Below are 13,313 nucleotides of genomic sequence, written 5' to 3'. Positions count from 1 at the left end.
AGTCTCTCAGTCATGTCCGACTCTTCGTGACCCCATGGACTGCAGCCCATCAGGCTCCTCTGTCTATAGGATTTTCTAGGCAAAAGTACTGGAGTGGGGTGCCATTTAGTCATTACTCTTTGTGTAATTTCCTGTATGTGGATGCAATTTAAAATGTGGGTTGATAAATGTAGTACTAAGAACAGTAATAGTTGCTAAGAAATAGTGTCAGCCATAAGGGACATATAGGCAAGGCAGGCTGATAAAACATGTTACTTATTAACATCTTTAAAAAAGGTTGCCTTTAAAAGTGTGCTATTTTATTTGAAGCACAGTTTTAAAAATCTCCTACCATCCTGAAACTAATGCAGTTTAGCTGTAATTTCAAGATAGAAAAGCAGTATCTTGCTATAGAAATACATAGCAAGATGCATTCTTTAAATTGTTTTGAAATAGTCATAGGAGACAGAGATATGTAAACACCATTTAACTTGTTCAGCTGTGTCATTAATTCTCCATCTGAAGAGTTTTTTCCCCCTGGCATTAATATAAATGAAATAACACTCCCTATTGCTTAGTTGTTAATTACCACCTCCCCAGCCCCCAAACCCGATTTCAAGTATTGCCATTTTTATTACTTCTTCCTTTTAGAAACATTTCACTTCTACTTCTGTCAGTGTTTGTTTATAATTTCAGGATGAGCTGAGTAAATGATTCTTGCTAACTGAGACTGTATGATATAGTCTTAATAAGGCCTATTGGACGTTTTAGGAACTGTTATTTTGGTGTAATGAATTAAATAACCTAGAGTATAGCCTTTCTCGGAGAAGGCAGTGGGACCCCACTCCAGTAATTTTGCCTAGAAAATCCCATGGACGAGGAGCCTAGTAGGCTGCAGTCCATGGGGTCGCTAGAGTTGGACACGACTGAGTGACTTCACTTTCACTTTTCACCTTCATGCAATGGAGAAGGAAATGGCAACCCACTCCAGTGTTCTTGCCTGGAGAATCCTAGGGACAGGGTAGCCTGGTGGACTGCTGTCTATGGGGTCGCACAGGGTCGGTGGACACTACTGAAGTGACGCAGCAAAAAAAAAATAGCCTTTCTAAATTTTGTTTTCTCTAAAAAGTGGGAATGAATTAAAATCTTCGATTTCACTGCTTACATTCTTTGGTTTCATGTTAGAAATGTCAAAATGCATCTTTTGTTATATGGGAACAGTTTCATTTCACCAAATAAATAATCTAAAATTGAGAAAAGTATACCAAAAAAATTTCAAGAAAGTATTAAATAAACCAAAGATAAGTATACTCTGATTTATTAGAGATAAGTACCTTGTGGTTATTATTGTTCTTTTGTCTTTCTGACTCTAGATTTTTATAATCTCCTTTTCTGTCCACCCTCCTCTGATCACCTTTCTTCCCTTCTCTTAAACCCCTCCAATCTATTTAACTCCTAGTCTTTCATGAATTAGGGTGTGACTAGGTAACTGATTTGCCCTTTAGATTACAAAATAATAAAATTCACTTAAGACTATCACTAAGGTGCTTTCCAACTTTATAATTCAAACATTTTGATACCAAATTTTGCCTTTTTTATAATTGGAGGATAATTGCTTTACAATATTATTTTGGTTTCTGCCATACATCAACATGAATCAGCCATAGGTATACATATGTCTCTTCCCTCTTGAACCTCTCTTCAACCTCCCACCCCAATTTTGCTCTTCTTATTCTGAGTTAATATCAAAAGGGATATAACTAGGATAAAACATTCCAGATGATTCGGCTTTTGTTTGTAGACTGAATTGTATACTTTCTCTTATTTTTTAATCACTCCTAAAACTTGGCCAAATTTTTTTAGACAGAATCAAATGAGATTTTTGGTAAAATTTATTGTTGCTTGGCTTTGAAGAAAATAAAAAATTGATAGGTGATCTAGTATTTGCACTGGATAATTTGCAAACTAGTCTGTTTTCTAAACAGAAACATAATCAAAATTGTTGTTTAAGTGATTTGTCTTTTATGAAAATAAGTATTGTGCTAATCTATGCACACCTAAATCTGTGCAACCTATTGGAATAAATCATAATTTTTGCCAGGTATTATACTAAAATTTGTTGTCTAGCTCATCTAGTAAACTTTGTACTTTCTAGTGGCGAGTAAGAAAAGAAGCTATGATGGGTCTGGCTCAGCTTTATAAGAAATACTGTCTTCATGGTGAAGCAGGAAAGGAAGCTGCAGAGAAAGTCAGCTGGATAAAGGACAAACTTTTGCATATATATTATCAAAATAGCATCGATGACAAGTGAGTTCCATATGTTGGTAAAATGGATGAATATAAAAGTGTTTTTAATTTTTAATATGGTTTCTGTTTGATTTTTTTCATAATACTTAGTTTCTAAGTTCAGAAATCACTTTCTGCGTGTTTAGACATATCATGTTTAAATAAGACTATAGCCAGAATTATCAGTTAGCATAATAATTGTGAAATATAGGCAAGAGAGTTGGACTCAGACCAGAGACCAAGTGTTCATTCTACCCCTTATTAGATGAGCCTTCCTTACAGAATTGTCTTACGGATTAAATAATATAATGAATATAAAGACCCCTGGCCCACCACCTGGCAATGTAGCACTGTTTTTTAAGTGCTAGTTATTTTTCCTTTTTGCAACACTGTAAGTACCAATTGAGATATTACTGTTCTTTTTTTTTTTTTTTTTTTTTGAGGCATAATTGACGTATAGCATTATACTTCAAGTGTATAAGTGTTATGATTCTATATTTGTATATATTGCCAAATGATCACCTAGTAAGTCTAACTTCCATACCCATATATAGAAAATTCTTTTCTTGAGATGAGAACTTATGTTGTTTTCCCTTTCTGAATGTTACTCATAATTCTCTATTGGATTACAGTAATAATTTTGTTTTTTGCAAAATACTTCACAGTGTTTTATTGAGTTAGACTACTTTGACATTATTGATTATGTATTTCATTGGCTAATGAAGAATCCTTATATTTAATAAGGATTAAATAAGAATAATTTTATAATTATAATCCTTATAATAAGAACCTTTATTCTAGTGATGTTGAATAATAAATATAGGCTTAGCAAGAAGGATATTTGAATATGGTAATGAATTTAGAATGTGCAGTGAAGACAGATCTGCATAAGAGAAGCTGATTTTCAGGATGATGAAGGAAGATCACCTTGATTTTACAGAATGACAACATGGGAAAGGAGCCAGACTGTAATCAGAGGAAATTGATACATTTTTTGAGAATTAGTAATTCTTGATCGTAGCTTTATTTGTAATGTTAAATAATTTCTGATAGCTCCAGACTGATGATGACGAACAGGTGGAACAGGCTTAGCATCCTGTGCTTAGGAATAATATATAACCCTTTTAGAACAGATGTTTCAGGCTGACAAAGTGTAAAGCCACAAGTAACAACTGTAGCTCTAAATTTAAAAATAACTATACTTGTAAGGAAAAACATTGATCACATACTGATCTTTTCCATTTATTTGCACACATGGGTATCACCATTGGTATGGTATCTTTGTATGAGGTGGTTAAAATATAAAATGGCTTTTGCTTCTGAAAAACAGAATAATTTTGTTACTTGGGGTTTTTTTCTCTTTGTTTGTTTGCTTCATAGACTATTGGTAGAGAAAATCTTTGCTCAATATCTTGTCCCCCACAACCTGGAAACAGAAGAGAGAATGAAATGCTTGTATTATTTATATGCTAGTTTGGATCCAAATGCTGTCAAGTAAGTTACTTTTTAAATGATTCTTGAATCTTTTATACAATTATTTATTTAATCATTTCTAATTGCTTCTTCTAGTTGAATCAAGAACCTCAGATAAATATTTATAGAGAAAATTTTTATCTAAATTCAAGTAAATTAAAGCAAAAATATTCCTATATGCATAGATATATTTGGCAACTGAGCAATATGGTTTCAGGAATTTAGAGAAGTCCCCATGTCAAAATTGTCTTTTGTGCACCTGTTGACTGGGATCTAAATCACGTTATTGGAGGTTTACCATACTAAGCCTAAGAAATAAGAACTGGTTCTTTGTCAGGAGAACATGTCCAGATCACTTCTGTGTAGAATAACTGTATGATTGATTGTCGAAACAAGTATTTTTGAGATTGAAAGAAGGCACTATTAATAATTTTGTTCAGACAGCCACCATAACTTAAATATCCCAGGCCACTTAGAATCTGTGGGCATTCCACTTTAATAAAGCTTTTAAAAAAGTAAGTAACTCCTCTTATTGAGAATTCTGATTCTCCTTAATAAGAACCTCAGCTATTACATTTACATATATATATATTACCTTTAATTTCATATAATTTCAAATTTACAGAAAAGTTTCAAAAATAATAACAAAACTTTTAAAATCCCATTTAGTGAAATTCCTAATTTTTGACCATTTGCTTTATCATTTGTGCGTACTTTACATACGTACTTTCTTTGATCCATAGATAGTAATTTGCAGACACTGCATTCCTTTACATCTAATAGATAGGTATTCCTTAATTACAAGGATATTCTTTTATATAACTAGAGTGCTTTCATTGAAAGTCAGGAGGTTTAATATTGATAAAATATTGTATAATCCAGTGTGTATTCAAATTTCCTCAATTGTCCAAATAATGTCCTTTATGGATTTTTGTTCCCTTTCTAGGATTACGTGTTGCATGTTTAATTATCATGTCTCTAGTCTTTTTAAATTTGGAACCATTTCTCAGTTTGCCTTTGTCTTTTATGACTTGGACAGTTTTCAGAACAGTGTTGCATAGGTCAGTTATTTTATATAATGTTCTCTCAGTTCGGGTTCATTCAGTGTTTCCTCATTACTGGGTTGAGATTATGCGTTTGCAGCAGAAAGTCCACAGAGTAACATACCCTATTAGAAGACATCAGCCATCATTTTAAGGATTTGCAAGTAGTTCATAACGTTCACTGTAGATAGTAAATTCCAGGCCAGAGGTCTTGATCTCTGTTTATATTTGGCAAAGAGTACTCAGAAATAAACTAATTTTGAGCACCTGAAATTACAGAGTGGGTTTGTAAGAGAAGAAAATCTGCTATCACGGAGAGAAAAGAATCCAGAGTAAAGAAACTCAATTTAAATTTGGCATGTTTTGAATCCACATCATTTCCAAGAAATTCATTTTTGAAGTCATCTGCACTATTTCATGCATACCTCCTTAGCCTGGCCTTTCACGATCTGATCCTTTTCTATAATACTTTCCAGCTTCCTTATGCTCCCCTACTCACGTTCTGTCCTCCAAGCCTATAAATTTTTTTCACATCCCTGTGTGTGCCGTGTACTTTAATGACATTTTTCTCTCTGTTTGTAGCAGAACTTTCTGGCTACCTCTGCTTAGAATGTCTGAATTCCTTCAGTTTACTTGGCAAGATCCTATTCATCCTTGAAAACTTCTCAAATATTTTCTCTCATAAGAAGCCTTATGTTTACTATTGTAAACCAAACTGTCTTAATCCTAATAAGTAAATTTTCTGAAGCTTTAAATTTTAGGTAGATGTAGAAGAATGGCGTATCTACACCATGCAGTGAGAAAACTAGTAAAGTTGAATAATTACCAGTATTGTTATATTATGTATATTTTTCATATTTATAACTATTTACAGAGCTCTCAATGAAATGTGGAAGTGTCAGAACATGCTTAGAAGTCATGTACGAGAACTGTTGGATTTGCACAAGCAGCCTACAGTAGGTTCATGATTTGTTTAAATTCACAGTTTTAGTCATTGTTAATTTTTCTGTATAATGAAGCAAGCAAAAGGTATCTTAGCTGTTTTATATTCTAAATGTCAGTTAGTTTCTGTGGTTATCCAAGATAAATTTACATTTCACATGAATATTAAAAAAATATTTTTCACCATGAGCACAGAAATGGTGTTTTCTAGTATATCAAGTATTTTGACACTAAGAATTTATAGTTTATCAGTTTTCAAATAATTAGAATTAAATCTCAGTATAAAATTGTATTAGAAGTCAAATTTTTTTCCTCTTTGACTTTTGGTCTGTCATTGTAGTATCAGTATCAAATCAGGTATCAATCCTTTGAAGATTCCAAAGTCAAATTAACAAAGAAATGCTGCCCAGCATTTTCTGAAGGTTGAAAAAAGAAACATAAATAATATAAATGCTTCTAAACATATTTGCTAGAGTAGGTGTACTTAGCCAGGGAACCATGCACAGAGACCCCCTCAGTGGCCATGGATGCCTAAAGCGAGTGTTGTCTTTTTTTTTTTTGGTAAATGACCATACAGTCTCTGGAATTGCTTAACTCTGCCTCTGTGGTGCAGAAACAGTCACAGATAGTTCATAAATGAATGGGCATGATTGTGATCCAACAAAACTTTAAAAAAAGTGGGAAGTCCATGGGATCATACAGATTCATTAATAAAAGAGTACTCTTGTAATGGAGGAAAGGGCAGTAGGAAGGAAGGTGATACATTAATTAATGGGCCACAGAATAGCTAGTAGAACTATTCAGAAAGAAATTTTTTCTACTTTACACATTTTTAGTTAATTTTATTTGGTGTATAGTTTCACAGTAATTTTGATACGATAATTGTTTTCATTATTTTCTGTTCTGTTTTCTGACAAGATAATTTCCCTATGAAAGTTATATAACTTTCAAAATTTTTAAAATACCTTCCTGCTGGCATTTCCTTTCCTTCTGTTTGTGCTAGTTTAATAGTTGTTACTCCATGGTTGTTTGTTATCTGCATAGGCTGTAGATATGGTAAGCCATTTCCTACTGGGTATATTATGATGGATTTTTTTAACTTAAGAAAATGTACAATACTGAGTGTAGGTTTTCTTAATGAAATTTTGTTAGCACATATGATGTCATTTGTTTCTGTTTTAAATTTCAGTCAGAAGCTAACTGTTCTGCTATGTTTGGAAAACTGATGACCATAGCAAGTGAGTATGTTTATTCACTTTGTAGGTTTATAGCAGACATCAAATAATTTACCCAGTGGAACTATCAGTTTAATACTTATTTAGTAAGAAAAAATAATCCTTAATAATTTTATTTCTAAGACCCATATAGTCTTATCTTTTGGTAGGACAGCAGTATTTTTTAAGACAGCTTGGTTTTAGTTTAGTAGTTTTTCTTTTGCAGTATTGTTTCTTTTTTAATCTTCTAGAGAATTTGCCTGATCCTGGGAAAGCACAAGATTTTGTGAAGAAATTTAACCAAGTTCTTGGTGATGATGAGAAACTGCGATCTCAGTTGGAGTTGTTAATCAGTCCAACCTGTTCGTGCAAACAGGCAGATGTTTGTGTGGTTAGTAAATTATACTTCTGTATTTGTTCTTCTAGCTTTGCTTATAAAAACTTAGATTTCATTAAAATCTGCTTTACATAAATTATTTTATTTGTGTGAATGTAACAGTATTGTGAGCTCTGAATCACCTAGGAGTACATCTGTGGTCGACTTAGTTCTCTTTACTTGTCACTAGTCAGTCAAATTCCAGGAAAAACACTAGAGAAGTAAGCCAGGGAGATTGGTCCTAGGAATCGAGCAAGATAAAATTATTTGTATTTAAAAAAAAAAAAAAATTATTTGTATTTAGTAGACATTTATTAGATAAATCAGAATTTTCTAGTGTGTGTGTATTCTCCCATGTATCAGCATGAGAAAAACCCTTGTCAGTATATCAGCAATAGTTCAGTTGCCATATACACATTTATAAACAAGGTAATTCCTGTTTAGGCTTTTGTCTTCATTCTATTTTTAGACTATTTTATAGAAAACCAGTTGTTGACAATACCCATGGAAAAATTCATTCATTTACTTACCATTTTATGAGACAGTTTCTAATTTCATCTTTACCGTTTACTACTGGTGTGACCTTTAGCAAGTTGTTTAGTATTTTTGAGATTCATTTTTTTCATCTCTAAATGTTAACAATCTCACAGGGTTGTTAAGAGGATATAGATAGATATGGATATAGGTATCTTACCTAATACATGGTTCCAGACTGCCCTTTAGGATTTAAATATTAATAAATTTGTATTTCACATATATGACAGTATTACACATATATAACACAATACAGTATTACATATATATGCCAAACACTATGCTTGGGACCAGGCTTATACAGATGAATAAGAGAAAGAAAGTCATTTCAGTTATTTATGTCTAACTTTGCTCTAGAAAGATAATTATTTAAATATGTGATTAGGGATAAGGACTATAAACAGATGTATATACAAAGTCATTTGGGAGCATGGAATATGTTTTTTTTTTTCCTCAGTGTAATAGGCATACAGGGTCTAGTAGGCATATAGGGACTATAAACAGATGTATATACAAAGTCATTTGGGAGCATGGAATATGTGTTTTTTTTTTTTTTCTCAGTCTAATAGGCATATAGGATCTTAAAAGAGTAGTAATTAGGAAGAGGTGGGAGGAAGCCAGTTTAGGGAAGAGAGCAGTGGATTCTTCCATTGTACCTAGGGATGTGAATGTCACAAGTGCCCAAAATAACCTTGTCTTTGCACTTCTGAATGGGATGGTTTGCTGAGAACATTTAAAGGTTTCATTTACTTCTTGGTATTTAGAATTCCAGTTCCAGAATACTGTGTTCTGCTGGGTATCTACTAATATAATTGGATCATAGAATGAAATGGCTTGAAAAATACCATAGAGATAATTGGTTTAACCACTTCATTTTACAGATAAAGATTACATTTTAAAGAGGTGAAGTTTCTCATCCAGTGTTTCACAGCTAGTGACTGAGCTTCAGGTAGAGTCCAGATCTTAATAGACCCATGACAGTGTTCTTTCTACATATTTCATCATTTGCAAGAACCCAATCAAGTGGTACTTTTTGGTCTGAGAAAAACAGGACTTGAGTTTGAAAAGTGATAGTAACGTGATTCCTGCTATTTGTCAGAACAGATATATCTAAGAGCTTCCAAATCCAGAAAGTATATGCAAAGCAGATGTAAGGAAAACATCTCAGGGTGATTGATGGTAGGAAGCAGGAGACTAGAGATGTAGAAAGTCTTTTTTTTTTTTTGAACGTGTAAAGGAAACTTTATTTGTTGCTGCCTACTTGCCACATACTAATTTGGCTTGTTGCTTATCCCCAGTATAAGCTTACATTTAGGATTATGACAGATATACTTTTTAAAAATAATTGTTATGAGAGATTACCTAAACATTACATACATAAAATGTGGTTTGAAGAATTACTTAAATATATTATTATTTATATACATTGGTATATTTTATATAGTGCTGTCACTGTGCTTAAATGTGATTTACTCTTTTTCCTGTTAGCATTTCCTTTATTTTTCCTGTACTATATGTAATACCATAATTCTTTTCTAATGCCTAGTTCTTTCATTTTTTAATACTGACTATATAGTTTGCCTAGCAATTTTCTAATGGCATAGTTGTTGTTAGACAGTCACTGACTATCGTATGTTAAAGCAAGTAAACTTTATACCAAGTGGGAGAAAACCCCCTCTTTAGGAAGACTTGCACAAAGTAAGTCTGATTTCAAAAGATAATACAAAATTAATGTTAAATATCTATCTGTAGTATAGACCAAAGTGTATAAGGACCTAAGCACTGACTAAAATATTTATTTTCTCAAATGCTGAAACTTTGCTGAGTTAATTACTACTTGCAAAATAAATCAAGCACTTCCTAGTGACTAATAAATTTTCTTCTGAATCTCAGTCCTTTGGATTTTTACTCTCTAATAGCAAACATGGATGCTATCTAATTTAATATGACCTTCATAATTAATTCGTGTCAACATGTCACTGAGGGACTTCCCAGGTGATCCAGTGGCTAAGACTCCTTGCTGCCAATGCAGGGGTCCAGGGTTCATTCCCTAATTAGGGAACTAGATCCCAAGTGTTGCAACTAAGACCCAGCAAAGCCAAATTAATTAATTTTTTTTTTAAGTCACTGAAAGTACAACAGAAATTTGTTTCCTTTATCCCCTTGGACACATTTCCTTAAATTTTTTTTTTTTCATGAAAAAACTAATAAATAGAGTGACTATTATTTGTTATATTGCTTTATAGTTTGGAAAGCAAATGTGCTTTATCTTCTCAACTAACATTTCCACTTATTCATCAGAAATAATCAATGAAAAGACTTGTTATTAATGTAAATTTCTTTCTCTAGTACCCAACACATTATAAATTTAACCTTGTCTTTGGATGATTCAGTCTCTTACAATCATTAAGTCCTTATATTCTTTAGAAACTTGCAGCAATAATATCTTTTCTTTTGCAGGAACTCTTTGATATAATGTCACCATTTTTTAACTCAACTATGATCTTCCAGAACTGAAAAACTTTATACACTTAAAAGTCTTCTCCTCTTTTAAAAAAAAAATTGTTGACCAAAAGAAAAGTTTTTTCAGACTATGAAGTAAACCATTGAAACATGCCCATGACAGTATAAATTATTTTAATTTTTTCAAAAGTGGATACTAAAGGGACTTCCCTAGTGGTCCAGTGGTTAAGACTCTACACTCCCAATGCAGAGGCCCAGGTTTGATCCCTGGTCAGGGAACTAGATCCCACATGCTGCAACTAAGAACTGGTGCAGCCATTAAATAAATAAATGCATATCAGTTGTAAAAATATACAGCATTAAAGATTGTCTACTACGTAGTAATTTCATGAGAGAAATATGAGACAAAAGGCATAAATCATACCATGTTACCCCCCTTTTTTTCCTCTACAGTCTAGATTTTCTAGTGCTTGCCTAATGAGTATATCATTTTAGTCAGGGTATAAAGCAGAGAAAGTTTTTTTTTTTTTTTCTTTTTTTACATCTGATGGTATTAAATCCTTAAATGCTTTTGATGCCTAGGATCATTTTTATTTTGAAAAACATGAAAGGATCGTACTTACAGTGAAACTCTTTCCCTTCCTATAGAGAGAAATAGCCCGGAAACTTGCCAATCCTAAGCAGCCAACAAATCCTTTTCTAGAGATGGTCAAATTTCTGTTGGAAAGAATTGCACCTGTGCACATTGATTCAGAAGCCATCAGGTAAACTAGGAGTTAAATTCATTCATAAATAAAATATAATTTGAAACTACAGTGTTGTAAGTTTAAATTCTGGGTCCCCAAGGAGACCTCAAAAGGTATACAGGGAACCTATATCATGTATCATTCAAGTTGAAAGAAAGACAGGCTCCTTTTCTGATCGTTGGTTTGTTTCATTACTTTTTATTTAATTTTAGAAAGAAATCTTGTGTTTATTTTTAGCTTGTATGTTCTCATTAAAGAAAACCTAGAACATAAGAAAATCTATAGCTATCATCAGCCTTTGAGTTTTCTTAACTCTTTTCATGGCCTCATAAAGTTTTTTAGTATGTATTACATCACTGTTTACTTGAGATATGTGAGAAACAGAATAGCATTATGAAAGGAGCACAAGATTGCCATTAGACTAATCTGCTTTCAGAACACATCTGTTACCAATTTTTGGCTTTAATTTAGTTTTTAATTTATTTTTAACTTTAATAGGGGTATAACATCTCCTGGTGGATGAGTGTGAAAATTAGTAATAATATGTAAAAAATAAGCAGGCTAGCATCACAAACATTGACATCTATTGTCTTTGATTAATTGTTCCCATGATTTCATATGTTTCACTTATTTCTAATGATTTTCAATTGTAAACTTCTGAGAATACTTCTACCTTGTACTAACCATTTTTCCAGCTCATCAGCTATAAATCTTTCCATTTGGGGTTACTGACTAACATTCATTGATTCTCTTTTCTTTGAATTAGGAGACCTGGTTCTAGCCATTACTAGTACGTGACTCACTGTTTGGTTGTATTAAAATGCCAATCATATTAGTTTGCTAGGGCTGCCATGGCAAAATACCACAGACTATGTGGCTTAAACAACAGAAATTTGTATTCTCACATTCTGGAGAGTAGCAGTCCATGATCAAGTTTGATTTCTCCTGGAGCCTCTCCATGGCATGCAGTTAACCTCCTCTTTGCTCTCCTCACACGTCTGTGTCCTGACCTCCTCTTCACATAAGAAAACAGCCATTTGGGATTATGGCCCACCCATCTGACCTCAGTTTACCTTAATTATCTCATTAAATAATTAAAATCTCATCTATTTCCAAGTAGTCACATTCTGAGGTGTCCTGGAGGTTAGGACTTCTACGTATGAATTTAGGGTATTCAGTTCAATCCGTAATGGTGATGTTTGTTTTTTAACTAAGATCTTATCCTTTAATCTTATTAGCAAATAAGAAAGCTAAGGTTCTGAGAAAAACATGGTAGTTTTTTACAGCTGGGTGATAGCAAAAGGTATTTTGCTATTAATTTTTAATAGAGATACCCCACATCCAGGGGCAAAGGAGCAGCCCCAGCAGGATGGTAGGAGGGGCAAATTCGCATTTAGAATCAAACCCCATTCCCGCCGGAGATGCTCAGAGGGCTCAAACCAACCTTGTGTGCACCAGGACTCAGGGCCCTCACAGAGACGGACACGGAACTGTGTCTGAGCGTCTCCTATGGAGGTATGGGTCACTAGCGTAAGCTAGTGGAGGAGATGGAATTCCAGTTGGGCTATCTCAAATTGTGAAAGTGCTGTACTCAATATGTCAGCAAATTTGGAAAACTCAGTAGTGGCCACAGGATTGGAAACGGTCAGTTTTCATTTCAATCCGAAAGAAAGGCAATGCCAAAAAATGCTCGAACTACCGCACAATTGCCCTCATCTCACACACTAGTAAAGTAATGCTCAAAATTCTCCAAGCCAGGCTTCAACAGTACATGGACCATGAGCTTCCTGATGTTCAGGCTGGTTTTACAAAAGGCAGAGGAACCAGAAATCAAATTGCCAACATCCTCTGGATCATCGAAAAAGCAAGAGAATTCCAGGAAAACATCTATTTCTGCTTTATCGACTATGCCAAAGCCTTTGACTGTGTGGATCACCACAAACTGTGGAAAATTCTGAAAGAGATGGGAATACCAGACCACCTGACCTGCCTCTTCAGAAATCTGTATGCAGGCCTTTTCTTGTTTTTAATGGAGTGATTTTAAATATTTAAATACCGTTAAAGGGTACTAAGTGGTATTTTACTGATAGTCCAGTGGCTAAGACTCCAGGCAGGGGCCGTGGTTTGATCTCTAGTTGGGGAACTAAATCCTACATGCTGCAACTAAGAGTTTGTATGCCACAACTGAAAGTTCGAATGCTGTAACTAAAGATCCCACTGCTGCTGCTGCTAAGTCACTTCAGTTGTGTCCAACTCT

The 13,313-nt window shown here is 33.7% G+C and overlaps 1 protein-coding gene and 1 non-coding gene across 3 annotated transcripts in view; both read left to right on the top strand.

Moving 5' to 3' along the window:
- PDS5A (PDS5 cohesin associated factor A) overlaps window positions 1-13,313 on the top strand; it is a 134,079-nt gene that overhangs the window by 74,906 nt on the left and 45,860 nt on the right. For both annotated transcript variants that reach the window (XM_027544309.1, XM_027544310.1), the window contains exons 12-17: window positions 2,135-2,286; window positions 3,646-3,759; window positions 5,656-5,737; window positions 6,913-6,961; window positions 7,189-7,328; window positions 10,959-11,074. In XM_027544309.1, coding sequence (XP_027400110.1) covers window positions 2,135-2,286; window positions 3,646-3,759; window positions 5,656-5,737; window positions 6,913-6,961; window positions 7,189-7,328; window positions 10,959-11,074 — 653 coding nt within the window. The remainder of the gene's footprint in view (window positions 1-2,134; window positions 2,287-3,645; window positions 3,760-5,655; window positions 5,738-6,912; window positions 6,962-7,188; window positions 7,329-10,958; window positions 11,075-13,313) is intronic.
- TRNAG-CCC lies at window positions 10,518-10,589 on the top strand. The gene has a single exon. It is a non-coding gene; the product is annotated as a tRNA-Gly (tRNA).

The sequence above is a fragment of the Bos indicus x Bos taurus genome, chromosome 6 (assembly GCF_003369695.1).
Source record: "Bos indicus x Bos taurus breed Angus x Brahman F1 hybrid chromosome 6, Bos_hybrid_MaternalHap_v2.0, whole genome shotgun sequence".
NCBI classification, from domain to species: Eukaryota; Metazoa; Chordata; class Mammalia; order Artiodactyla; family Bovidae; genus Bos; species Bos indicus x Bos taurus.
Note: the sequence above shows the minus strand (reverse complement) of the source record. Positions and strands in the feature narration are given on the sequence as shown.